Here is a 27,157-nt window from a genome sequence, read left to right on the forward strand (position 1 = left end):
CACATGTTCTGAAGCACTTCTGATATATATATATATATATATATATATATATATATATATATATATATATATATATATATATGGCACTCTACTTAGGGGGGGGAAAGTCTGTGCTAACCTCCCCTTTTTGCATGGCAGAGGGCAGGGAAGGAGATCTTAAAAATCAGATAAATATAAGTGGAAGGAGTTTATTTTTCAGCAACACCTGCTCCAATTGCCCTCTCCGCTTCTGCACCTGACCCATCCCATGGGGGACTTCCACACGACCAGGAAAGCAGGAAGAGGTGGAAAAGGGGGCGGGGGTGTCACATGACCGCTTAGGAAACACTGCATTAATTTACTGGGTTGGGGTGGAGAGAGAGAGAGAGGGCTGATGTCTGATTTTGGACATTTGTGGTTCTGTCTTCAATCCCCCCCCCTCTCCCCTGACGCGCGTACGTCTGAAGTCTCCTTTGCCAGAATCTGCCCCCCATACTAAAAAAGAAAAAAAAGAGAAAAAAAAAGGGGGGGGTGAAACCTTGTTTGCGCGCGTGCGCAATTACGCAGCGCCTTTGGCGAGCCAAATCCGTGCCGTTTCCCTTTAAACTGCGTGGGCGGGGAGGAGGCTGCCCAAGGAGAAAAGGGGACTTTGGGTCGAGAGAGAGAAAGAGATTTGTTGTTGTTGCGCGCCCTACACAGTGGTGGTTGCGGAGGAGATCTGCCGTGGAGGGAGGAGAGCTGGGTGGCTGTCTCCCCCCCACCTCCCCAGCCTTCGCCTTCCCAAACAACACCCACCCACCCCTGCCAACCTTCTCCTTTGCCAGCCGCTCGAATCCGGCCCGATTCCAGCCTTTTCGGGCTGGATTTACGCAGGGCTCGTTCAGCATTGTTCGAAGGTTGCGCGTGGGTTGGTGGTGGTGGTGGGCTTTTTTGGGGAGGTGGAGAAAGAGGAGCGGTTGTGGCAGCAGGCGGATCTGGGTGGGGGGCGATTTTTGGACGCTGCAAACCCCCCCGGATCGGGGAGAATGCGTCCTGGCGCGCCGGTACCAAGGTGTCCTTCTGCGTCTGGGCAGCTAGAGAGCGGTGTGGGACATGCCTTGGCGTCGGTGCCCGGGCGTCCACGGTAGCACTCCGCCGCCCCTGACGGATCTCTTCCTGTTTGGAAGCCACCCTCGCCTCGCGGAACCGAGGAGGCTCTGAGGGACTGGCGCCTTGAACTTGGCCTCGGGTTTTATCCTCCCCCTTCTTTCTCCCCCTCCAATCCCCTTTCCATTTTGCTTTCTCCCCCCCCTCCTCCTCCTTGGCGTACCCCTCCCTTCTCCCCCCACCCACCCCCTTTGCCCAGTCCCCCCCCTCCACCTCCCCCCCCACCCCTTTTCCTTCTTCCATGGCGGAGACAAAAATCATTTATCACATCGATGAAGAAGAGACCCCTTATTTGGTGAAACTGCCCGTCTCGCCGGAAAAAGTCACTTTGGCGGATTTTAAAAATGTCCTCAGCAACCGGCCTGTGCACAACTACAAATTCTTCTTCAAATCGATGGATCAGGATTTTGGGTAAGTGGGACACAAACACACACACACATTTAAAACGGGAGGGGTACAGTTTGGAAACCTTGCCTCCCTCTCTGATTACTTACCTGCCTTAAGGAGGTGTTGAATGGTGTGTTTCTGAAATTATTGGAACCTGCTGGGGTTTATTCATCCTTCTGCCCCAACACCTGTTTTCTTCCCAGTAGGGAGAGAGAGAGAGAGAATGCCATGCCAGCTCTGAAAAACCCACCTTCCTGGCTCGAAAGGTTTCCGCCTTTTAAGTGGCGTGCCTCGAACCCGTGGCCCAGGCGGATGGGGTTTTGTTTAATGGTTTGGGTGGCGGAAGAAAGCTGCAGGTGAAAAAGCAGGGGTGTTTTCCCCTCCTTCCTGGCTTTAATCAGGTGAAAGGGTGGCTAGGTTAGGAGGCCGAAAAAGCCCCAGGAACAGGTGTTCCAGAAGAGGTCGGCATTGCCAGGTAAGAAAGGCAAAACACAGATGGGGGGGGGGGTGTCGGATTTTCTGCAATTCCGGTAGGGAATAAAGGTTGTTTGTGTGTTCACCTTTGCTATATTCGGCAACAATTCTTAAAAGTTTGAGAAGGTGTAAAGGTTGCCCCACCTGCCCATCCAGGTAAGGTGAAGACGAGGTTTGGCTTTCTGGAATCGAGGCTGCAGGCAGGGTTGCGAGTTCGAGGTCCTCCTGTTTGATGTGAGTCGTATTTAGGGAGATGTTAGGTCGACCCGTTTGGGGGTTCTGGAAGGAGTCGTAGGCTGGGTGTGGGTCTCCCCAAATCTTTGGGGTGCCAACGACTTCAGGGGTGTGCAAGTGTGAGCATCTTCAGAAGTTGAGGTTGCCTGAGTTTTGTTTGGAAGGGGCAAGGATATTAAATTTTTGTTAGCGCTGGGTGTGTGTCCCTTTTTTCTCTCCCCCGCCCCCCCCTCCCCGGGCCTTCTTCCTCAGCAGTGCCAGATAAGCACAGCTGAGAATATTGTGATGGGGAAAACATCACTTAAATGTAGGTTGCCAAGGAGAACTGGACGTGTGTGTGTGTTCAGTTCATAGAAAGGGGCCTCTAAGGCTATCGAGTCCAACCCCCTGCTCAATGGAGGAATCCACCCTAAAGCATCCCTGACAGATGGTTGTCCAGCTGCCTCTTGAAGGCCTCTAGTGTGGGAGAGCCCACAACCTCCCCAGGCAACTGGTTCCATTGTTGTACTGCTCTAACAGTCAGGACGTTTTTCCTGATGTCCAGCCGGAATCTGGCTTCCTTTAACTTGAGCCATGTCCTGCACTCTGGGAGGATCGAGAAGAGATCCCGGCCCTCCTCTGTGTGACAACCTTTCAAGTATTTGAAGGGTGCTCTCATGTCTCCCCTCCATCTCCTCTTCTCCAGGCTAAACAGGCCCAGTTCTCATCGCTGCCCTTTTCTGAGAAGTGGGACTTTTGGCTTCAAATTGGGGCTGTTTTTGACCTCCCAGCCTCCACTTCAGCCTGTTCCACATCGCAGACTTAAGGCCTAGGAGACAGGGGGACAGTCTGCATGGAATGGTTATGTGGGGGGGGGGGGGCGGTGCCTAGCAGGTGTATTGGAGAGCAAGGCAGATATTTAATTGCGTCGGATCAATGAAGTGCATCTCCACATGCGCGGGGAGTATTTTCCTTTTGGCCCCTGCCACGGCATGGAACAGAGGAGGAATGGGAGAGTTTGTATATTTGGTGGAGGAGACAGAATTTCTTAATAAATTACTGCTATTCCTAAGGAAGGGACAAATTACATATCGGGTGATGCCGTGGTATTCTCTTGTCACCTGGCTGGGCCAAGAGGCAAATGCAGGTATTGTGGGCTTTTTTAATTTTTTAGTCTGCTAGTGGACAAACGTAAAACCAGCAAGGAAAGCTGTGTGTCTTAGCAATATCGGCTGTGTGTGGGCAGGAGGGGGGGCGGGACGGAGGTGTTTGTGACCCTCCCAATAGATGGCTCTGGGTGGTGTGTTGCAAAGCGTCCCTTGCTGTTCGCAGAGCAGGAGAGACGGGGTTAAAGAGGCCTTTGGATGTGTGTCAGATTAGTAGAAAATGGCTAACGTAGATAGTGGGGGCAAAGGGCTCTGCTAAAGCCTCCCTTGCAGGAGAACAATAAAGGGTCTGTGCCTCGTTTTAAAGAGGCCTTTTGCCTGCGCCTCGGCCTAGGGAGGCTTTTCGCCCTCACCTAGGGAGGCCTTTCGCCCACACCTCGGCCTAGGGAGGCTTTTCACCCATGCCTAGGGAGGCTTTTCGCCCTCACCTAGGGAGGCCTTTCGCCCACACCTCGGCCTAGGGAGGCTTTTCGCCCTCACCTAGGGAGGCCTTTCGCCCACGCCTCGGCCTAGGGAGGCTTTTCACCCCTGCCTAGGGAGGCCTTTCACTCACAACTCGGTCTAGGGAGGCTTTACACCCGTGCCTAGGGAGGCTTTTTGCCTGTGCCTAGGGAGGCCTTTCACCCGCACCCAGGAAGGCCTTTTGCCCACGCCTTAGCTTAGGGAGGCTTTTCTCCTGTGCCTCGGCCTAGGGAGGCTTTTCACCAACGCCTAAGGAGGCTTTTTGCCCTCACCTAGGGAGGCCTTTCGCTCACACCTCGATCTAGGGAGTCTTTTCACCCACGCCTAGGGAGACCTTTCGCCCTCACCTAGGGAGGCCTTTCGCCCACACATCGGCCTAGGGAGGCTTTTCACCCATGCCTAGGGAGGCTTTGCACTTGCGCCTGTGCCTAGGGAGGCCTTTCACTCGCAACTCGGTCTAGGGAGGCTTTTCACCCCTGCCTAGGGAGGCTTTGCACTTGCGCCTGTGCCTAGGGAGGCCTTTCGTTCGCGCCTCGGCCTAGGGAGGCTTTTCACCCGTGCCTAGGGAGGCTTTACACCCATGCGTAGGGAGGCTGTTCGCCTGTGCCTAGGGATGCCTTTCGCCCGTGCCTAGGGAGGCCTTTCACCCGCACCCAGGAAGGCCTTTTGCCCGTGCCTTAGCTTAGGGAGGCTTTTCACCCACGCCTAGGGAGGCTTTTCGCCCACTCCTCGGCCGAGGGAGGCCTTTCGCCCGCATCTCGGCCTACTAATTTTCTTCAAGGTGGCCAGCCTGGGCCTGTATCACACCAAACCGAAGCCGAGAACCAGTGTGGTGTAGTGGCTAAAGTGTCGGACTGAGAGTCAGAAGATCCGGGTTCTAGTCCCCACTCAGCCATGGAAACCCACTGGGTGACTTTGGGGCCAGTCACAGACTCTCAGCCCAACCCACCTCACAGGGTTGTTGTTGTGAGGATAAAATGGAGAGGAGGAGGATTATGTATGCCTCCTTGGGTTCCTTGGAGGAAAAAAGGCGGGATATAAATGCAATAATACATACAATACATATCTGAATACTCAGAAAACACACACAAAATATTCCCTCCTTGTAGAAAACTTGGCTCAGGGTCCTCATCCTTGACATGCTAGCTTTCTGAATCTTTCTGCGTGAAGGAGATGGCAGTCATACGAAACCCCTCCTTTGAGATGTAGGTGGGACGCAAGTTGACCACCACAGTGAAATTATGCTAAGCCTCTGTTCACTTCCGGATGGGAGCTTTCCTCCCATATCCCCTGACTCATATGCTAATGACAAATGCTCCATTTCTAGCCTCCTGGATCAATACTTTTGGTTGGATGTAAACTACAAATAGGGGGGAAAACTGTGGCAGAAATCTTCCTTTGCTGTGTTTCTTTCCCACCATCTGCAAAACACTTGCCCAAAGAGAGAGGTTTTCGTGACAGTGTCGTGGGTGCTTTCACAAAATGGCTGCAGGAGGGGGGGGCTTGCCCATTTACCCAACGGTTGCTGTAGTGAGTCTGGCCAGCCCCGAAACACCCATTTCCCCAAAGGCAAAGGGGTGAGGCTGAAAGAAAAATGACTTCTGAAGAAACGAACTACAAGGCAGAGGCCGGGCGGAACTCCAAAACCCACAAGCATTTGTTTGAATCCAAATAAACATGGCAGAGTGAGACTTTGCTTTGAGGTATGCTAGCCTCCCAGTTTTTTTCTTTTTTCTTTTTTAAGTGTCATTCTAAATTAATCTTAAGAAATAAAATAAAAATCAGGAAGCCTGGGGCGCGTCAGGAATGGCGGACATTGGCACTTTGATGCTCACAGACACCACATTGGAGTCTCCAATCATATCTAGACTTGGTTTTCCAGTGATCCCGTCCCCAAAAAACCCTTCACCGCCCCCTCCAAAAAAAACAACCTTCAACCTCCCCCCTGGCAGAGACTCATGGGGTGTGGAGGAAAAATTGTTTGCAGTACAAATTTGCATACGAGAACATTGCATTTTCCGTTTTCTCGTTATGGGATCTCGGGTTCTTTGCACGTAATTAATTTATGGAAATCCCTACCGCTATGGTGACCCTATGGAAAGGGAGACAGGGCTCCTGCATCTTTAACAGTTGCATAGAAAAGGGAATTTCAGAAGGTGTCATTTGTATTTATGGAGAACCTGGTGAAATTCCCTCTTCATAGAATCATAGAATAGCAGAGTTGGAAGGGGCCTACAAGGCCATCAAGTCCAACCGTTAAAGTGCAGGAGCTATATTATTATTATTATTATTATTATTATTATTATTATTATTATTAATTTATATAGCACCATTAATGTACATGGTGCTGTACAGAGTAAAACAATAAACAGCAAGACCACAGATTTAAAAGAGGGCATGGCTCCTGCAGCTTTAACTGTTGTGATGAAGAGGAAATTTCACCAGGTTCCCTATATATTAAAATGGCACCTGCTGAACTTCCCTTTTCAATACAACTGTTAAAGATACAGGAGCCCTGTCCTCCTTTTCATAGGGTCACCCTACCTACCGCAAGATTCGATTCCGGCCATGTGCTTAGTTGGCTTTAAAAAAAAACCCAGCAGGTGGATTGGACACATTTACGGAGGATAAATCAACTCTTATCAATGTTCTTTGATGAAGCGTGTTTTTAAAATAATTAAATGAATAGCAATGTAGGCTAGTTGAACCTCCATGGTCAAAGGTGGTATACCTCATAATACCCGATGCAGGGGATAAACAACAAAGGTTACTTTCACCTGTAAGTTTCCCAGCTGTCCCCTGTTGGTAACAGTATACTGGTAGGGTGACCATATGAAAAGGAAGACGGGCTCCTTTATCTTTAACAGTTGTATTGAAAAAGGAATTTCAGCAGGTGTCATTTGTATATATGGGAAGCCTGGTGAAATTCCCTCTTCATCACAACAGTTAAAGCTGCAGGAGCCCTGCCCTCTTTTAAATCTGCTCACTCTATAGCTCCTGCAGCTTTAACTGTTGTGATGAAGAGGGAATTTCACCAGGTTCTCCATATATACAAATGACACCTGCTGAAATTCCCTTTTCTATGCAACTGTTAAAGATGCAGGAGCCCGGTCCTCCTTTCCATAGGGTCACCCTAATACTGGGCTAGATGGATCTTTGGTGTGATCCAGCCCGGCTCTTCATATGGTCTTATGACATAAACACATGAAGAGACCTGTGTGGTTTCTGTTTGTCTGTTTTGTTTTGTAAACCGCTTTGAGATGTGTTCCAAAAGAGGATTGGTATATAAACACTGGTAATAAATAAATAAGGCTTTGTAATGGTTGAGTTCTTACCCTCCTTTTTTTTCTGGCATCTTAAACTTTAAGGAGTGTTTCTGTTGAGCTTCGCCCATCGCGATTTGCTGGCATTTGCGTAATTTAAAAATGAGTATTAAAACCTTCAACCCCCCCCCCCCCCGCCCCCATTTACAGTTCTTTTCATGCTGCCACAAATCAGCTTTTGAAATTTAATATGCTCTTGGTAATACATCTCCCCTCCTTTCTGTGTCGGATTGCTGGTACCTGTATCTATTTCGGGCACGCTAAACCGGGTGTTGTGTGTCGCTTGTGAAAGGTCACGCCAAGCAGAGGGGGAAGGAACGTGGACAAGCCTCCGGAACACGGCTTATTGTCAAGTCTGTGTGTGTCCTCCACGATGACGCCGTGCAAAGCGTCGGATCTGATGCAGAATTCTGAGTCCTGAGAATTTATTTTTTTTAAAAAAAAAAATTCTCTAAACCAAGTTTCTAGTCCTTAGGGCTGCAAAAGCTAAGTTTGCAGGGGTGTGCACAAAGCCTGGTGAAGTTGGCGTTGCCGGCGGCCTGAGGGGAGGGACTGCAGCTCAGAGGCCGAGCGGGTGCTTTGTGTGTGGAAGGTTCTGGGTTCGATTCCTGGCATCTCCCGTTTGAAAGGCTAAAGTAGCAGGAAAACTATCTGCCTGAGTCTGTGGAGGGAGCAGACGAGGCCGAGAGAGATGAATAACCAGATATGAGATTTTCCTGTGCTTCAGTAGGGGGTCTGATATTTTTGCGTCCCCCCCCCCCCAAACATTCCTTTTTTCTTTCCTCTATTTGTTTGGTGCTCCCATCATCTCCTAAGTCCACTTTCTGCAACCTGGAGCCCTCCAGATGTGTCGGGACTACATCTCCCAGAATTCCCACTGCCCGTGCTGGCTCGGAATTCTGGGAGATGCAGTCCTGACACATCTGAAAAGGTCCCAGGTTGCAGAAGGTGGACCTAAGATTTCAGGGCACCGAAAAGAGTTTAAATCCAGGGCCGGGAATGTGTGGCCCTCCAGATGTTTGCTTGGACTCCAACGTCCATAATCCTCAGCCAGCATGGTCATTGGTAGGGGATGATGGGAGTAGCTGGGGATCAACATCTGGCAGGCTGCAGGTTCTCTGAATCCGATTTTTAAAAAACACACAAAACTTAAAATTCCCTCCGATACAAAGATACAACGCTAAAGTTCAAGAAACGGAAGGACTAAACCCATCCATCCCCAGCAGTGAACAGTAATACCAGTGGCTTAATGGTGCAGAGAGGGCAAAAAGATAGGGCTAAATCCTGCCCCCATAACAAAAACTAGAGGCTGAATCAGTTGCAAGCAAATCCATTGAAAGGTTGCGGGTCTTCTCTGCACCCTCCCAAATGTGTTGGGACTACAACACCCATCACCGACAGCCAACCTGGCCGTTGGTGGACAGAAGGCAAAACAGGGTGAACGAAGACCCAGTGTGGTATAGTGGTTAGGAGTCTAGTACTCAGGAGACCCGAGTTCCGATCTGTACCCCGGCCCCGAGGCTCACTGGGTAGACTCTTCAGGCTGTGGCGCAGACTCTCCACCTCGCAGGGTTGTCGTGAGGATGACAGTGCAAAGGGGGGGGGGGCTGTGGAAGCCGCCCCAGGCTCCTTTGCAAGAGGAAAATGAAGGCGGGTTGTAAATGTAAGAATAAATGAATCGAATAAATCCTGAGAGGAGTAATTCAGGAATGCAACTGCTAGGTATAAACACAGTGGGGATTTTTGGGAATTTGCCCCCCTACAGATGTCCAACATAGGTGTCTTGGCTGGGGGGAATGGGACTTGTAGTCCACCAGGAGGGCGGTGGGTGCGCTAAGTCTAGTCCACTCTGATTGGCAGGGTCCTAGCCAGAGAGAGGCCGTTTTCATCTCTCCTACTACCTGACCCTTTTGGTTTTAACTGGAGATTCCGGGATTCGAACCTAGGACTCCCCGTGATCTTTAGCCCTTTCCTAGCAGACCCCTGTTTTCCACCCAAAATAAGCCGTTGATGGCGGACGGGTTGCTGTCCGTGCCGCTTTGACGTTAGGCTGTTGCAACTCAGAAGCGCTGGGAAGTGCTTGGAAGTTTTCCCAGAAACGAGTCATCGTCATTCTCCCGCCCCCCCCCCCCCGCCTCTTTCGAGATTAAGATGCCTTCGCCCTGCCAACACCCGGCACCCCGGGGGGAGAGTGTCAACAGGGGGGCGTTAACCTGCGTCAGGGAGAGGGTTGCCTTCTTGATTGTCTCGCTTACGTGAGTCAGCTAGATGGCTTTGCTGCCGCTATTGATTCCTCCTCTTGGCTTGTGGTTGAATGTGCGGTTTTAGAATTGGGTTGATCAAAGTATTCCCTTGCAGTGGTTAAAGAGAAGATTATTTGAAGCTCATTGAAGTTGGGACAGGGCAGGAAGGCAGGAGAACTGGAGTTCTTTGCCACCAACACCCTTCCGCCCACTGACACTGCAATTTTATAATTGGAATAGATCGTAAACAGTGGCTGGGTTCACACAACACACTAAGACACACTCAGTGGTTGAATGTGGGTTGTTTTGAACCATGGGTTGTCTGTTGAACTGTGGTTAGGGTGTTGTCTGAACCCAGGTCGTTTTCTGCAAGGGTGGCTTGTTAACCATGCAGGTGTGGCTTCTCAATCATCCCAGAGTTCAGGACACAGAAGAATGGGCTCAAATTACAGGAAGCCAGATTCTGGCTGAGCATCAGGAAAAACTTCCTGACTGTTAAAGCGGTATGACACTTGAACCCATGAACTATGGAGGTTGTGGGCTCTCCCACACAAGAGACAATCGAGATATAGCTGGACAGCCCTCTGTCAGGGATGCTTTAAGGCGGATTCCTGCATTGAACAGAGGGTTGGACTTGATGGCCTTAGGGGCCCCTTCCAACTCTACTGTTTTGGATGCTAAGAGTGGCCGCCTTGAGGAGCATTTCTCAAGGCAGAAGCTCAGTTAACTTCACCCGATTCTCACTTCTTCTGATCGGGGAAAGGCCAACGTGCCAGACACCTAGTAATTCAGAGGAGGGCAACCAGGATGATCAGGGGTCTGGAAACAAAGCCCTATGAAGAGAGACTGAAAGAACTGGGCATGTTTAGCCTGGAGAAGAGGAGATTGAGGGGAGACATGACAGCCCTCTTCAAATACTTAAAAGGTTGTCACACAGAGGAGGGCCAGGATCTCTTCTCGATCCTCCCAGAGTGCAGGACACGGAATAACGGGCTCAAGTTAAAGGAAGCCGGATTCCAGCTGGACATCAGGAAAAACTTCCTGACTTTTAGAGCAGTACAACAATGAAACCAGTTACCTAGGGAGGTTGTGGGCTCTCCCACACTAGAGGCCTTCAAGAGGCAGCTGGACAAGCATCTGTCAGGGATGCTTTAGGGTGGATTCCTGCCTTGAGCAGGGGGTTGGACTCGATGGCCTTGTAGGCCCCTTCCAACTCTGCTATTCTATGGTTCTATAATGTGTGAAACCTGGTGACTGAGGCAGACCTGGCAAGCTCAATTTCACTTGTTCTGTCCTGTTTCAGCATCAGGGAGAGAGGCAGGCGAACAAGCAGGTTGGAATGGTGAAGAAGAGCAGCAACTCCAGGGGGCCACTGACAAAAAGGCCCTGAAGTTGCGCCTCCTCTTCACCATGGCAACCTGCTTCTTCACCTGCCTCTCGCTCTGGCCCAGGTAACAGTGGTGGTGAGGAGGAGGAGGAGGAGGAGACGCCAGCCTCCTTGCTCCCTGGCTCTCTGCCTGTCCAGCCAGCAAGCAGGAGCAATGCTGGTAGAAAGGTCGACACACTGAGGGGAGGCAGCCCACGGAGGGTGCGTTTCCAAAAAAGTCCCTCCAAAACCTGGAGACGGCACTGGTTAGAATGCCTAAAGGGTTACACTGCTCTCCTTAAGGTGTCGCGTTTCGCGTCCTGGCGAGAGCCAGTGTGGTGTCGCGGCTGGCACGTCAGACTGGGAGTCAAGAAATCCGGGTTCTAGTCCCCCACTTAGCCATGGAAACCCACTGGGTGACTTTGGGCCAGTCACAGACTCTCAGCCCAGCCTACCTCACAGGGTTGTTGTTGTGAGGATAAAATGGAGAGGAGGAGCATTATGTATACACCGCCTTGGGTTCCTTGGAGGGAAAAAGGCAGGATATAAATAAATGAATAAAATAAATAAGGACGTCCGACCAACTTCTGCGTATCCCCAGATTTCCCCCTGCAATTGAAAAATAAACCCCCAAACGCCGGTGCTTGGAAATTCACGTACTGCTTTTTCCGCTACCGGTAACGGCCAACCTGAGTGTCCTGGGAAAATATGTATGATTAATATTAATAATAATAATAACAACATCAATAATAATAATGGTTCCCCTCCGCTTCTGCCTTGGGAAGAAGTGGTTAGATGAACGCTGCCGCTTCAAGCATAAATGAGGTTTTGCTGGAGATTTTCATTCCTGGTACCCTTCCAGGTTGGTTGCACGGAGCTGCAATTTGGCCAGGACAGAGACTTCCAATTTGGTTGAGTTGTGTGTCTCCCACCGAGTGAAAACAATTTTTAAAAATTGGGTGTGTGTGAGTGTGTGTCAGGGAAGTAAAGTTGTCTCTCCGCGCTCCTTTTTGGAGGGGGGGGGGTTGGGTGGGGGAAAGTAGTGTAGGCTTTTACAGTGGCAGCTTGTTCGGATATGACTTCACAATTGTGTGTGTTGCCATAAGAGCCCAGCCTTTTTCCTGGATCGTCCTGGAACAATAACCGAAAGATGTCGTAAATAAAACCGTCGGCTTGAGACAGTTAAATGTGTTCCCAGCCGGGAGGGCAGGGCAGCGGAGCTCTAAAGCACAGCTCTTTACCGGTGTTCAGTTCCCTATATGTTTATTTTCGTTTTTAGCTGAATGCTTGGCTAGGACGCCACAGCACTGTGGTGGTGGGCGTGATTGATTGTGGAACAGATTTGTTATGTGCCTGAATTCAGGATACATGAGAGAGCGCCTTCTCCCCTACCAACCTGCCCGGTCACTGTGGTCATCCGAGGGCCTGCTCCTGGTGGTTCCACTTAGACCCATCCTCCGATTGGAGTCCACCAGGGGAAGAGCCTTCAGCGTGGTGGCCCCCTGAGAGACGGCACTGGTTAGAATGCCTGACCCTGTGGAACTCCCTGCCTCTGGAGGTCAGGCAGGCGCCAACTTTGTATTCCTTCCGGCGCCTCCTGAAAACGTCATTGTCCCAGGAAGCCTTCCCTTACTGACCAGCCGCGGTCCACAGTTCACCTTTCATTTTGCTTTTAAAAATGTATTTTGAGGTGTTTTATTCTGTTTCTGTTGAATTTCTTCTTGTACACCGCTCTGAAATTTTGAGTGGGGAGTGGTATATAAATATTGTCAATAAATACAATAAATAAATAAATTCTAACCTTGCCGGCAGATTGCTGAAACAGTGGGCCTGTTCAGACGACGCGCTAGTACTATATAAAGTGCCCCAAAGGCACACAACTACTCCGAACACCAATAAAAGGTGATAATGATCAAATAACCCATTTATTTACAATTTATAAGGATGTATAAAACCAACTGATGTGTCTCAAAGTGGTTAACAATCACAATCCTTTTAAGGGTTCAGTGAGCATGTCTGAAGTGTTGCTATGTAGCCGCCATGGTTAGGAACGGTTCACGCGACGTGCTAAGCCATAATGTTTAGCTCAAAACGCTTAACCACGGGGGCCTGGCGTGTTGTCTCAACAGGGCCGCTGTGGCCTTGTGCTGTGTCTACTCGTGAGAAAATCCAACTTAGGCTTAGCGTTGCAGGCTCCGCTGCTACCCACTGTTTGAACACCCCACCCGTACTCTAAATTAGTGTTGATTGGCTGGGAGCTTCCATTTTCAATTTCCCACAATGCCCCGAAATAGCATCGCCCCAGGGCATTCTGGGAGGCGATATTAGTGGCTCTCTACTGCCCAGTGCTGATTCAGAGTAAAACCGCTGTCAGGAACGGTGAAAGCTGAACAATTAGATTCCGGCGTGGTGCAGGATGTTCTTTTGAATGTTTTCTTCAGGGTAGTCAGCTGTACCGAGAGAGAAGAGAGAGGGTTAGGCCCATTCCAGAATTGATTTCCCCCTCTTCCCTCCTCTTCCCCTTTTCCTTTAGTGTTGTGACTTTTCCAATTGTGCAGAGATGGTCTTGTTTTACTGTTTGTTGTAAGCGGCATTGGCTAAGGAGAGACAAGGAGGCCCGATTGGCGAAAACATGGCTTTTTAACAAAGCCTTTGATGGTTAAACTCACTGCTACATTGTTTTAACTGTATCTATTGCTTTTAAATTATATATTGTTTTAACATGGATCATGGTTTAATTTGTTTTTAACTGTGTATATTTATTGTTTTATACTGTATGTTTTTATCTGTACGCCGCCCTGAGATTTTAGTGATGTAGGGCGGGATATAAATATTTTAAATAAATAAATAATAAAAATACTTTAAATAAAAAAGTAAATGAATGCTGTTAGGTGTTCTGCCTGCCTTGCCCGTGTGATTGACTTGCAATCCTCACAACAGCCCTGCAAAATAAGTCGGGGTCATTTCTCCGCCACGTTGCAGAACGGGTGGCTGAGGCTCAGAGTGGGCAGCTTGCCATGAGAAATGAGTTCTCGCGCATTATCGTGCTTGCGAGCAGTGGCTGTTTAGAATACCGTCTGTGGGCTTTCTTTGAATATTTGGAATTATACCGTATATTGTGGGAAGTGACATCTGATTATCTATATTGTTTGGAACTTTTAAGTCGGTCCCGAGAAAAATTAGCCCACAGTACTAATCAGCTTGGCACATGGGCTGTTGAGGAAGACCAAGTGTCGAAACACGTCTAGCCAAATTGTTTTAGTCTACTGAGCATTTTTTTTGTCTAGCAGTTTGATGGTTTCGTTGTATTATAGTACTTGTGAAATGCTCTGTGTATGTTACTTTTAACATTATATTTTAGTTTATAAAATTGCATTTTTTAACCTGTTTCCTTCACTACCTTGCTTTTGTTGATATTGTGTTGGAAGGAAAGGAAAGGAACCTCTCGTGCCAGCACTGAGTCATTACTGACTCTTGGAGGGACGCCAGCTTTCGCTGATGTTTTCTTGGCAGGCCTTATAGCGGGGTGGTTTGCCGTTGCCTTCCCTGGCCGTGATTCCCTTTCCCCCAGCTAACTGGGTACTCATTTTACCGACCTCGGGAGGATGGAAGGCTGAGTCGACCCGAGCCGGCTGCCTGAGAACCAGCTTCCGCTGGGATCGAACTCAGGCCGTGGGGAGAGTTTCAGCTGCAGAAACTGCTGCTTTACCGCTCTGCGCCACACGAGGCTCTTCTATTGTGTAAATGTTATCACCATTTTGTTGCATGGGTTGTAATCCCCCCTAGTGCACGGCTGTTTGCGCCAGCGAAATTGATAGAAGGTACCCCACAATATCCAAGATAGCGTCTACTAACCAAAAATTCGTTGTTCACGTGAAGATCTTTATATAGGCAAAACGGCACCATCTGTGCATAGGAGGGAGAAATGGGGAGAACTGGAGGTTGATACTTCAAAGGTTTGAAGAAGTGGCTAGGGAGAATCTCCCAAACTCCAGATTGAGGACATGAACGTTCTCAGTGGCAACCTAAGAGATGGGATGTAATGGCGTTTCCTGGAAGAGAGCGTGGCTGGCACCTTGAACAGGCTTGCTCCGTGCTGCAACACTTCGTTGCAGCTCTTTAAAAGGGGCGAAGGGGAATGAAATGCGGGCAGCGTTTCGGCACCAGGTTGGGTGAGGATGGGATGTAAAATGTGGTTTTGGTGTTTTCCTTTGCGACTGGCCTTTTTGGTGAGCTGTTTCCAGCGGCCACGATCGTCCTGGCGGCCCTAAGTTAGTGCTAGAAGCAAGGAAACAATCCGGCCGTGCTGGGCGGGGCCCGGTTCTTTTATTGCACGCGAATGCTGTGAAAACACCGCGAAGGGATGCAGGGAGGCTAGGCCCTTTTCCTGTGGTCTGTGCGCCGAGGGAAGGCGAGTTAGCAAAACAGATTAATTATGGCTGTAACGCCACCCCTCTGAGCGAGGCCGCGGCCAGCTGCGTTTTCAAGATTACTTCTCCCCCGTCCCTTTTTGCACATTGAAGCGAGCAAATGGATGGGTGGGCGATACAGGTGAGTTCCTTCCTGCAGGGCTAGGCAGCCTGGTGCCCTCCAGGAGTTTTGGATTACAATGCCCATCTGCCCCAGCAGGCACGGCCAGTGGTCATGCACCATGGGAGTTGGCGCCCTCCAGATGTTTTGGACTATAACTCTCATCTGCCCCAGCCAGCATGGCCAATACTCATAGACCATGGGAGTTGGTGCCCTCTGGAAGTCTTGGACTACGATGCCTATCTGCCCCAGCCGGCATGGCTAGTGGTCATGGACCATGGGAGTTGGTATCCCTTGGGATGTTTTGGATTGCAACTCTCATCTGCCCCAGCTGGCATGACCATTAGTCATGGACCATGGGAGTTGTAGTCCAAACACCAGCAGGGCACTAGGTTGCCGACTCCTCTTTTACCGTGTATTTGCCTTCAATTCTGTGCCTGATGTGACGAAAACTCTACCTGCTATTCTTTGGGGTGATCATATGTCACCCTGGTTATCTCTATAAACTCTTTGTGTTTGGTCTAGTAAGTTCCCTTTGAGGTAAACCCATGTCTGTGTTGGTACCTTTTAACCATGGGGTGGGGGCTTCCCATGAGTAAATGCCACTCCGTACATGAATAAATAAATAAATAAATAAATCCCTGCATGCAGAAAGCTAGCATGTTGTGGTGAAAGGCTAGAACTCTTCTTCCTGGGAGGCTGGTTTTCTGCTAGCGGGCAGTTTGTTTTGTATATTTGGGGAGTATTCTGCCGTAGCGATGCAGGAGGCTGCATTATACTGGGTCAAGCCATAGAGATTACGCGGACTGAGATTACACTCTCTGCAATCTCAGATAGCCTTGCCCGGGCATCGAACAGGGGCCTTCTGGGTGCAAAACAGATGTTCTGCCACTGAGCTAGGGACAACCCTCTCCTGTCATAGAATCATCGAACAGCAGAGTTGGAAGGGGCCTACAAGGCCATCGAGTCCAACCCCCTGCTCAATGCAGGAATCCGCCCTAAAGCATCCCTGACAGAGGCAGGGATGTGCAGAGGCAGATCCTAGAGACAGGTCTATCCCCTCAAGGAAAACTCTCAACGTCCCTCGGTCACGATGATTAAGCGGAGCCTCTGTGTTCAGAAGCAGTCTATCTTCGAATGTTGACTGCAGCCACGAAGAAGAACTGTTGCCTTCGGGCACTGCTTGAGGACTAGCCCCTTGGGGCATCTGGTTGGGCCATGTTGTCAATGGGATGCCGCTGAGTTAGACAGGTCTTTGGTCTGATCTGGCGGAACTCTTCTTCTGTAAGAACCCTGTCTTCACCCTTCTCCCCAGGCCAGGCCTGGGAATGGGAAACCTACCAGTGAACTCTTAGTCGCCTCTGGTGCTCTCCAGGCGAGGGCGTGGACGGACCACCTAGCAGGCTCGTTTTGCAAACCAAGTCAAACATCTGTTGGGTGTAACGCTTGAAGCATTTGCCTTCGGGGAACTGTCAAATGCCTTCCCTGCACCGTGCACCTTCCCCCCACCTCCCATTCTGCATAGGGGGGAGAAAACACATTTTTCTCCACTTACGCAGCCTGCTCCTTCGCTTGGCTCCTGGTCTGACAGTGAGGGCAGGAGAAGGAAGGAGGCCGGGCACACCCTGTAGCTGCCGCTGTGCAGCTGAGAATCCGCACTCTTCTTTCTCCGGAGGGAGACAACTTCATGTTTTTGTTTCCGTATGCATTTTGGTAGAGTTGGAGGGGGGCCTGCGAGGTCATTTAGTCCAACCCCCCGTTCAGTGCAGGAGTCTCCAACATTCATGCCTGCAAGGAGTCCACCGGCTCTCCAGCTCCTCCAGAACTCTATTTTATTTTATAAGTTTTCTAAAAAAATATATAACCGGGAGGCTAGCAGGCTGCAAAATGTAAGAAACAAGACCTTGATCAGCCTTTCCCAACCTCGGATTCCCATCTGTTCTTGGACGACAATGCCCATCAGCTCCAGCCATCATGACATGAGGATGGGGAGATGGGATTTGCAGTCCCATCCGTCTGGAGGGAACCAAGTTGAACCAGTGTGGTGTAGTGGCTAAAGTGTCGGATTGAGAAACGGGAGATCCGGGTTCTAGTCCCCACTCGGCTGTGGAAACCCACTGGATGACTTTGGGCCAATCACAGACTCTCAGCCCAGCCTACCTCACAGGGTTGTTGTTGTGAGGATAAAATGGAGAGGAGGAGCATTATGTATACACCGCCTTGGGTTCCTTGGAGGGAAAAAGGCGGGATATAAATGCAATAAATCATCATAATAATGAAGTTCACAGGGTGACTTTGGGCCGGTCACTGGCCTTCAGCCTAACCTACCTCACAGGGCTGTTGTTGTGAGGATAAAATGGAGAGTTCTAGTCCCCAGTTGGCCATGAAAACCCACTGGGCAACTTTGGGCCAGTCACAGACTCTCAGCCCAGCCTACCTCACAGGGTTGTTGTTGTGAGGATAAAATAGAGAGGAGGAGAGTTATGTGCACACCGCCTTGAGTTCCTTGGAGGGAAAAAAAGGCAGGATATAAATGCAATAATAAAGAGAATAAAATAAAATAAGTTGTGAGAGGACGTCTGGGCTTGGTGTACGTTTGTTTGTGTGTGTGTGTTGTTGTTTTTTGCACTGAGCTGCAGCAGAGCTGGTTTTATTAGCCGAGATAGTTAGATGGAACTTCCATAGCAAAAGGAAGTCTATCTGAGTAAAAGGTCCTGGGAAGCCACAATGTCAGAAAGCTATTCAGTAGTGCAGCTCGGTAATTTTAGATACTCGGCTTAATGATCTTATGGGGGGGACCTTTAGATGGTCCAAGGTGCAATCCTATGCATGTTTCGACAGAAAAAAGTACTGCAATTCCCATCATGCCCCAGCCAGCCAGGCATGCTGGGAGTTGTAGGGTTTTTTTCTGTCGAAACATGTGTAGGATTGTGCCCCGTGTGTATTTGCTTCAGTTGTGAAGCAAACAACTAACATTTCTCCCCTCCCTATGCAGTCATTCCCTACCAGGGCTGGCCCTTCCGTTAGGTAGAATGAAGCAATTGCTTCAGGCAGCAGATGCTCGGAGGTGGCAGCAAGGTACCTGCCAAGTTGGAACTGTCTTCAGGTGCAGTGATGGACGCTGTTGCATCATCAGTGAAGACGGATTTATCCGCCAACCCGGTTGTTTTTCGTACGTGGAAATAAAGGCGGCGCCATCTTGTTCTCCACCTCAGGCAGCAAAGGTTTTTGGGTCGTCCGTCTGCTCTGCTTCAATGTTGCTCCCATGTTCCTGATACTTGGGAGCCGAGCAGAAAAACGGCAAAATAATACTCCTGGCATGTGCCATTTTAAAACTCAAATCAGGCCGTTATTGTGTCACGGGAATAAAACGGAGCCTTCCTTCTGCTGGTTGGATGTTCAACGCAATTCACTTGAGAATTCGCACCGGTTTGATGCAGAAAAGGGCAATGCATGCGAAACGTAATAACTTCCGCCTGCTCAAGTTAGCTGCCTCCGTCTTCTAAAACGGGTAGACAATTCAGGGTTGTCTAGATGATTTGGCTGACAACTCCCATGATCCCTCTCTATTGGCTCTCTATGTTAGGCCTGATGGGAGTTGTAGGCCAAAGGATGCTGCAGCCAACCTGCCTCTGGGGTTATTGACTATGCGTCTTGATTGTGGGTTTCCAGGGGTTTCCTGGTTGGGAAAAGCATGCGAGGGCAGGATGGGACCCGACCATGCTCTGGTCCAATTGAGCAGTTCTCGCATCGATATTAGAATCATAGAATAGTAGAGTTGGAAGGGGCCTCTAAGGCCATCAAGTCCAACCCCCTGCTCAAGGCAGGATTCCACCTTAAAGCATCCCTGACAGGTGGGCTTTGATAATTTGCAAGCGGTCATGGGATAGTTGCAGATGAAGTGCTCCAACTGACCCTGTGTTCATAGAATTATAGAATAGTAGAGTTAGAAGGGGCCTATAAGGCCATCCAGTCCAGCCCCCTGCTCAATGCAGGATTCCACCTTAAAGCATCCCTGACAGAGGGTTGTCCAGCTGCCTCTTGAAGGCCTCTAGTGTGGGAGAGCCCACCACCTCCCTAGGTCATTGGTTCCATTGTCGTACTGCTCTAACAGTCAGGAAGTTTTTCCTGATGTCCAGCCGGAATCTGGCTTCCTGTAACTTGAACCCGTTATTCTGTGTCCTGCACTCTGGGAGGATCGAGAAGAGATCCTGGTTGTCCTCTGTGTGACAACCTTTCAAGTATTTTGAAGAGTGCATTTATGCCTCCCCTCAATCTTCTTTTCTCCACTGTACGCCGGCGTTTATAGGCCTCAGAGAACTCCCGGGTCCGTCTCGAAATTTGGGAACCCAATTTTGGGTGTCTCACCTAGCAATGCCGAACCAAAGGGGTGCCCCTCCACATTTGGGCTCAAAAAAAATATATATCTGGGAATGTTGCCCATCTGCTGGCAGCCATGATTTCAACCCTTCAGGGCTTTAGGGGCTTTCATATTATAGCTTGGAAGAGAATTGATATCGATTTCATTCTCAGCCTTTTACGCTGTCGCTCGAGTGGCCAATTTTCTAATGACTCAGGGGCGTCGGGAGGTGTGGGATTGCAGCATTGAACGGTGTTATTTCTTTTAAATAGCAATGAATTTCTCACCAGTTGTTCATCTCTGGCAAATTGTGACTGAAACTGCTACCTGTCCATCTTGATGTTCATTTTGCCCCTCTTTCTTTCTCCTCCTTCGCCCCGTCATTTTTCTTTGAGCTTATTTATTTATTTATTTATTATTTACCATATTTGGATACCGCTCCCCCTTCAGAATTTCGAAGCGGTGGACAAAATAAAATAGAATATAAAAACACGTTAAAAGTACATTTTTAAAAGCAAAATCAACCACGGCTGGTCGTTAAGGGAAGGCTTCCTGGGACAGCCCCGTTTTCAGGAGGCTCTGGAAGGAATACAAAGTTGGCAGCTGCCTGACGTCTTCTCGGTCCTCCCAGCTGGACATCAGGAAAAACTTTCTGACTGTTAGAACAGTACGACAATGGAATCAGTTACCTAGGGAGGTTGTGGGCTCTCCCACACTAGAGGCCTTCAAGAGGCAGCTGGACAAGCATCTGTCAGGGATGCTTTAGGGTGGATTCCTGCATTGAGCAGGGGGTTGGACTCGATGGCCTTGTAGGCCCCTTCCAACTCTGATTTTCTATGATTCTATGATTCTATGGAAACTGATATTTGCTTATCTGCAAAGTACAGTAGGAAAGTTAGAGAAATCCCTCTGGGGTGGTGAAGTTTAATGACTTTCCTTAGGCTTCGACCTCGGACTTAGTTTCATTTCCTGGTCTGGTGCCTGATTTGATCTGCATTTTGTGGGAACGTTGCGCATTTCGTTTTGGAGGGTTCTGCCATTTGCGCAAATTTCTGGGCAGTTCGCGCGACATCGCGGCTGAATTCGTGCAAAATGACCTTCGAATTTGAGCAAAAATGCCGCTGGATTTGTGCAAACTGTGCAAATTCTTCCCCGATTCGCGCAATTTGCGCAAATTCGGGCATAGTCTGCCCAATTTGAGTTCTAATTTGCAAAAATGGCCGAACCTCCCCCCCTACACAAAAAAGGTGCAAAATTTTTTTTCCTGGAGTTCAGGGAACCACCTGCAGCTTGCCTTACAGATGCAAAGCGGCTCACACATGCTGTGGAACTCAGTTGAAACACCTGGATTTCCCAGTGATGGACATCACTACTCTTCAGAGACTTTGGCAGGTGCCTGGGGGAATGTTGATGTTACCATGGGAGTCCCGTTCTGGCCAATTCAGGCCCTGGGATCCCTCCTTTGTGGATAATTCTGGTCATTGTCAGAGACATCATGCTTGGGATGGTGGTACACGCACCCAAGGAAACTTGGCCTGGTTCCTGCTAGGATGTCAATAGCAGCTTGTACGTTAATGAACGTTCCCCGCTGTGTTGCACGACAAGCTGGTTTCCGGGAGGAATGGTGCGGCCTTCAGCTTGGCGCTCTCCGTTCCAAACGTCTCATTACACAAGGGTTTCTGTTTTCAGAACGGGCACGTTGACCACGTATCTGCTCCTAACAATTGATTGAAGAGGACAAGCTGTTGAGCAAATACAGAAGGCCTTGCAGGGTTTGAGGAAGGCCTGAAAGGTCGCCCTCAATTCAACCCATGCTAAGACCTGAGACGCCCCGTCTTGATCCCTACCTCGGACTCCGTGAACTGGACTTGGGTGGAGTTAACGTTTTGGATCATACCCGGTGGTCCTGTAGACCGGAGCTGGGTGACATGTGGGCTGTGGGCACCTCCCGCCGTGAGCCCCAAGTTTTAAAACAAAAAAATTGGCCGCAGAGTTCGCACGGAGTATACCGGTCAAATTGAGCTTCAAAACAAGGTCCGTTTGGCCTGTTTTGTGCTCTGTGCTGTAAATGCCTTCGTTTCTTTGTAAAAGAAGACAAAGAAAAGTACCTTGTGGGGAGGGTCTGGAGGGGAAATAATGGGTCGTGGCCCCCCTTGAAGTTGCCCACTCTTGCTGTAGGAACACTCAGTGTTCTTTATAGGGCTCTTACAAAGGTGTGCCAAGGTTTCTAGTCGCGACTGAAGGCTTTAGCGTTACAAGTAGGACCTGCAGCAAAATGTTGCAGCGTACAGTGCTCCTGACCCTGATTTTGACAGTCGACAAGTTCCCACCAGGATATTCTTGTTGGCAAGCTGGTAAAATGCACCACGACTCCTAACGCGAAGAATGATGTTACGTGGTTTCTATTCATTTCCTCCTCTGCGGCACTTCTGGCTTTTGATAAATGTCCAACCACGTCCAGTTGCCTAGATTCCCAGCACACCCACCCACCCACCCAGATCAGTATGTGCAAACGCACAAAATGGCATACACCTCCACACGCTCCTTTTGCATGTTGTATTTTTAATTTTTTAAATTTTACTTTCAGAGGGAGAGGCGGGTAAGAAATATGATGTTATGATTATTTATTGCATTTGTATACCGCCCATCGCCGAAGCTTTCTGGGCAGTTCACATAAGATAAAACACTTTAAAACAATATACAAAGATTAAAAACCGCAAAAACAAGCAAAATACAAATACACCAGATTCCAGCCGGACATCAGGAAAAACTTCCTGACTGTTAGAGGCCCCTTCCAACTCTACTATTCTATGGTCCTATGAGATAGACCAATGGCCTGGCCTCTCTTCTCCAGGCTTAACATGAGCGTCTGCAAGCCCAGATCGCTGAGGGTTGAAATCCCCTGAGCATCCAATGTGCAATTTACTCATGCCGCATTTTCTATAGGTCCATTGAACAACCCTGGGCCGGACCCGAGACGAAAAGGGGTGTGGCCCAAATGGCAGCATATTGTAGCTCAAAACTCTTCCTGCCTGTAGAAGGCACCCAATCAGGGAATCCATCAACGGATTGGTGGTTGGGGAGAGGGGGCGGGGCCATCTGGTCCACCTCGGAGGGTTGGATTTCGCCCCAAGAGAGGTTAGCCTTGGTCTGTTGGCCGGTTCTTAAACACCCCTGATGTAGGCCAGTGGGAGCATGAGTATGCGTTAGCTCAGCGTACCCTGCTAAATTGGTTCATCTTTATCTCAGCGCCCCTTCCATTTTGGGGCAATGAGCATGGTGGCCCAGATGTTGTCGAAAGGAGGCACTCGTGAACGCTTGAGTTCTCGTTCTTGTTCGCTGAGCATGGCTCCAGTGCACCATTATGTACCATTATGTGCAGTGTTCAGAGAGACAGAGAGCAGAATCTCAATCTCTCTCTCTCTCTCTCTCTCTCTCTCTCTCTCTCTCTCTCTCTCTCACACACACACACACACACACACACACACACACAGAGTGCGGAGAGACAGAAAGCAGAACATCTCTGTCTCTGTCTCTCTCTCTTTCTCTGTCTCTCTCTTTCTCTCTCTGTCTCTCTCTCTCCCCCTCTCTCTCTCTCTCTCTGTGTGTGTCTCTCTCTGTCTCTCTCTCTTTCTCTGCCTCTCTCTCTCTTTCTCTCTCTCTCTCTTTCTCTGTCTCTCTCTTTCTCTCTCTCTCTCTCTCTCTCTGTCTCTCTCTCTCTCTTTCTCCCCCTGTCTCTCTCTCTCTCTGTGTCTCTCTCTCTGTCTCTGCCTCTCTCTCTCTTTCTCTGTCTCTCTCTCTGTCTCTCTCTCTCTTTCTCCCTCTGTGTGTCTCTCTCTCTGTTTCTCTGTCACTCTCTCTTTCTCTGTCTCTCTTTCTCTCTCTGTCTCTCTCTATTTCTCCCTCTGTCTCTCTCTCTCTGTGTGTGTGTGTCTCTCTCTCTCTCTCTCTCTCTTTCTCTGTCTCTGTCTCTCTCTCTCTCTCTCACACACACACCCCAACCACACAAAGTATTATTATTATTATTATTATTATTATTATTATTTGTTATTTATTTATTTATTTATTTATTACATTTTTATACCGCCCAATAGCCGAAGCTCTCTGGGCGGTTCACAAAAATTAAAACCACAATAAAACAGCCAACAGGTTAAAAGCACAATTACGAAATACAGTATAAATATACAGTATATTTGTTACATTTATATGCCAGCCCATAGCTGACGCTCTCTGGGTGCTTTACAGAAGTTTAAAACAGTGAACATTAAAAACAAATATAAAAATTTTTAAAACCATCAAAAGCATACACATAAAAAACACGGTGTCACTTGGCTCCTTGCGGTGGAATTCCTTCTATTGTCCGTGCGCGTTCCGGAAAGTTCCCTTTTCACCCAGCTGAGGCCCAGCGAGTTCAGTGGCGTCACGATTTTATTTTGGGCCGGTGAGCTATGGAGGCAGAGAGGGGAAAAGGGAAGCCGCCTTGGGTACGTGGGGCTTTTCTTAGCTCTGCGAGTCCAATTTTTAAAATGAGAATAAAGGGATTAAAGCAGCAGGGCGGCGTGAACGGGTCGGAGCAAGGAGGGACCATTGTGCCTACGGGCGCGGGGAGGGCTGGGATTGGCCGAGCCAACCAGCTTGTGGCACAATTGATTTTCCTTCAGCTTGACAGGCTGACGGAAAACGGCTCCCGATGACGGCTTTTCGGGCTCGATTGGTTTTGACAGCCGCGGGTCTGTCGCCGCCACCCCCGAAGGGGCCGTGCGGCGCTTCGGGCTGAGGCGAAGCGGGGATTTCCCCCCTGTCCTCGCTTGTGTTCTGTTTTCCTCATCTCGGCCCCTCGCCGGCATTGTGATTTCTAAGCCGCCTTCCCAATGTTCAGCCAGGGATTGGGCAGCGATGCATCCTCTACCCCGATTGGATGTGAGGTTGGGAGCTTTGGGCATTTGCTGAGGCCGAATCATAGAATAGTAGAGTTGGAAGGGGCCTACAAGGCCATCGAGTCCAACCCCCCTGCTCAGTGCAGGAATCCACCCTAAAGCATCCCTGACAGATGGTTCTCCAGCTGCCTCTTGAAGGCCTCTGGTGTGGGAGAGCCCACCACCTCCCTAGGTCACTGATTCCATTATCGTACTGCTCTAACAGTCAGGAAGCTTTTCCTGAATCATAGAATCAGCCGGGGTGCCACAGCAGAAAAGGCCCTCCTCCTGGTAGCCACCTGCCTCACTTCCTTTAGCAAGGGCTCACAGAGAAGGACCCCTGAAGATAATCTTAGGGTCTGGGCAGGTACATATGGGAGGTGGCGCTCCTTCAGATAACCCCAAGTTGTTTAGGGCTTTGAATGTTAATACCAGCACTTTGAATTGGGCCCGGACTGATTCATGTCAGAGAAATCCATTTGGGGGTGGGTGGGTGGAGTTCAATGAGTTTTCCTAAGCTCAGTCTACCGGGTTTGGTTTTCTTCCTACTTCGACGCCTGACTCAGTCTGCAGCGAGTTCAGCCAGTTCATGGATTTTCCTGAAATTTGGTGCATTACAGCTGGGAGTGGCTCTGCTATTTGTGCAAATGACGCTCAAATTGCATAATCTGCCCCAATTCACCCATCGTTTGCCCAGATCTGACTGTCATTTGCGCAAATTCGGCCACAATTTGGATGAATCCAACCGTAATCTCGGCAAATTCAGCCATAGAATCATAGAATAGCAGAGTTGGAAGGGGCCTACAAGGCCATCGAGTCCAACACCCTGCTCAATGCAGGAATCCACCCTAAAGCATCCCTGACAGATGGTTGTCCAGCTGCCTCTTGAAGGCCTCTAGGGTGGGAGAGCCCACAACTTCCCTAGGGAACTGATTCCATTGTCGTACTGCTCTAACAGTCAGGAAGTTTTTCCTGATGTCCAGCCGGAATCTGGCTTCCTTTAACTTGAGCCCGTTATTCCGTGTCCTGCACTCTGGGAGGATCGAGAAGAGATCCTGGCCCTCCTCTGTGTGTCAACCTTTCAAGTTTTGAATAGTGCTCTCATGTCTCCCCTCCATCTTCTCTTCTCCAGGCTAAACAGGCCCCGTTCTTTCAGTCTCTCATCATAGGGCTTTGTTTCCAGACCCCTGATCATCCTCATTTGAAGAACTACCCCTTCACCACTTATTATTATTATTATTATTATTATTATTAATAATAATAACAATAATAATATAGCACCATCAGTGTACATAGTGCTGTACATAGTAAAACAATAAAATAGGAAGACCCTGCCACATAGGCTTACATTCTAAGAAGTGTGTCTGTGTGTGGACAGATAAAGGGATGAGAGGGCTCCTTTGTGGCCCTGCAGATATTTTGGCCTCCCATAATCCCTCACCACTGGCTCTGTCAGCAAGGGCTGATGAGAGTCACAGGGGAAAACATCTGGAGAGCCGCAAGCCGCCCCGCCGCAACTTTGCAAAGCCTGCTTTCAAATGGGATGGAGTTTCGTACAGTCGGATTCACGAGTGGTGGCCTTGATCCGATTTGACCCTTAATGGCAGGTTTGTTATGGGCTCAAGCAGAAACGTTGGCAGGATGGGACGACTCTGCATTTTATGACGCACTAGGACAGTGCATAGCTGACGCTCACGCCCTGCCTCAGTTGACTCAGCAGGATTTTGTTTGGGCTGGCAATCCCAAGTCAACTTCCCTGCGGGCACACGCACACAGAGCGTAGCGATGTACATGGATCTCCGTCTCTGCCTCTCTCTCATCTCTCTCTGTCTCTCTCTCTCTCACCTCTCTGTCTTGCTCTCATAGAATCATAAAATCATAGAATAGCAGAGTTGGAAGGGGCCTACAAGGATGCAAGAATAGTGCATCATGCAGAGAGGCATTGGCTGAACTCTTCGAGGAGGCATCAGGCTCTGGATGTATTTTAATCCATTCCTTTGCGCTCCGTGCCTTCCTCTCGCGACACAAACCAGTCCGCGGCGTGCAGTTTGAGCATCGCTGGTGTTTTCCAATATCAGATCTGAATTTATAGGGACGGCACGGGGCAAATGGGACCCAGAGGAAGAGAACAAATGCCCTGCATTTAAATCAGGGTCAAATTGAAAGTTTTCCACCTCTTAGAGCCTTTTTCTTCTCTTTTCCGTCTCTGCGGCTCAGTTTTATGCAAATGCTAGTCTTTCCCTCTCGAAAGCGGTGTCTCCCTAGGGGCGCCTGCAGCTTGCAAATTTTTGCTCCTGCCACACGAAACGGCAAATCATGACCCTGCCCTCTCTCTCCCCCCCCCCCACTGCCTTTTCCAGAACTCTCTCCAGCGGCTTAAAAAAAAAAGAAAAGAAAAAAACCCCAAGAAATTGCATACAACCTGTTCGCTGCGTTTGAATAACCATAAAAGGTCCTTTCTTGCTCATGAACTGTGTCGAGATTGGTATTGACGGAACGCCTCTCCTGACATAAACCCACCCGTACACTGCGCTCAACGTCTAAGGTCCTCTTCTGAGTTCCTACTCCGAGGGAAGCTCGGAGGATAGCAAC

The 27,157-nt window shown here is 49.3% G+C and overlaps 1 protein-coding gene across 2 annotated transcripts in view; it reads left to right on the top strand.

Annotated features, from left to right (window-relative positions):
* The first annotated feature begins 1,337 nt into the window (after window positions 1-1,337).
* The window catches only part of DVL1 (dishevelled segment polarity protein 1), a 97,686-nt gene continuing 71,866 nt past the window's right edge, over window positions 1,338-27,157 (top strand). For both annotated transcript variants that reach the window (XM_063145059.1, XM_063145060.1), the window contains exon 1: window positions 1,338-1,536. In XM_063145059.1, the coding sequence (XP_063001129.1) occupies window positions 1,367-1,536 (170 nt within the window). In that variant the 5' untranslated portion in view covers window positions 1,338-1,366. The remainder of the gene's footprint in view (window positions 1,537-27,157) is intronic.

Source organism: Elgaria multicarinata, chromosome 20 (assembly GCF_023053635.1).
Source record: "Elgaria multicarinata webbii isolate HBS135686 ecotype San Diego chromosome 20, rElgMul1.1.pri, whole genome shotgun sequence".
NCBI classification, from domain to species: domain Eukaryota; kingdom Metazoa; phylum Chordata; class Lepidosauria; order Squamata; family Anguidae; genus Elgaria; species Elgaria multicarinata.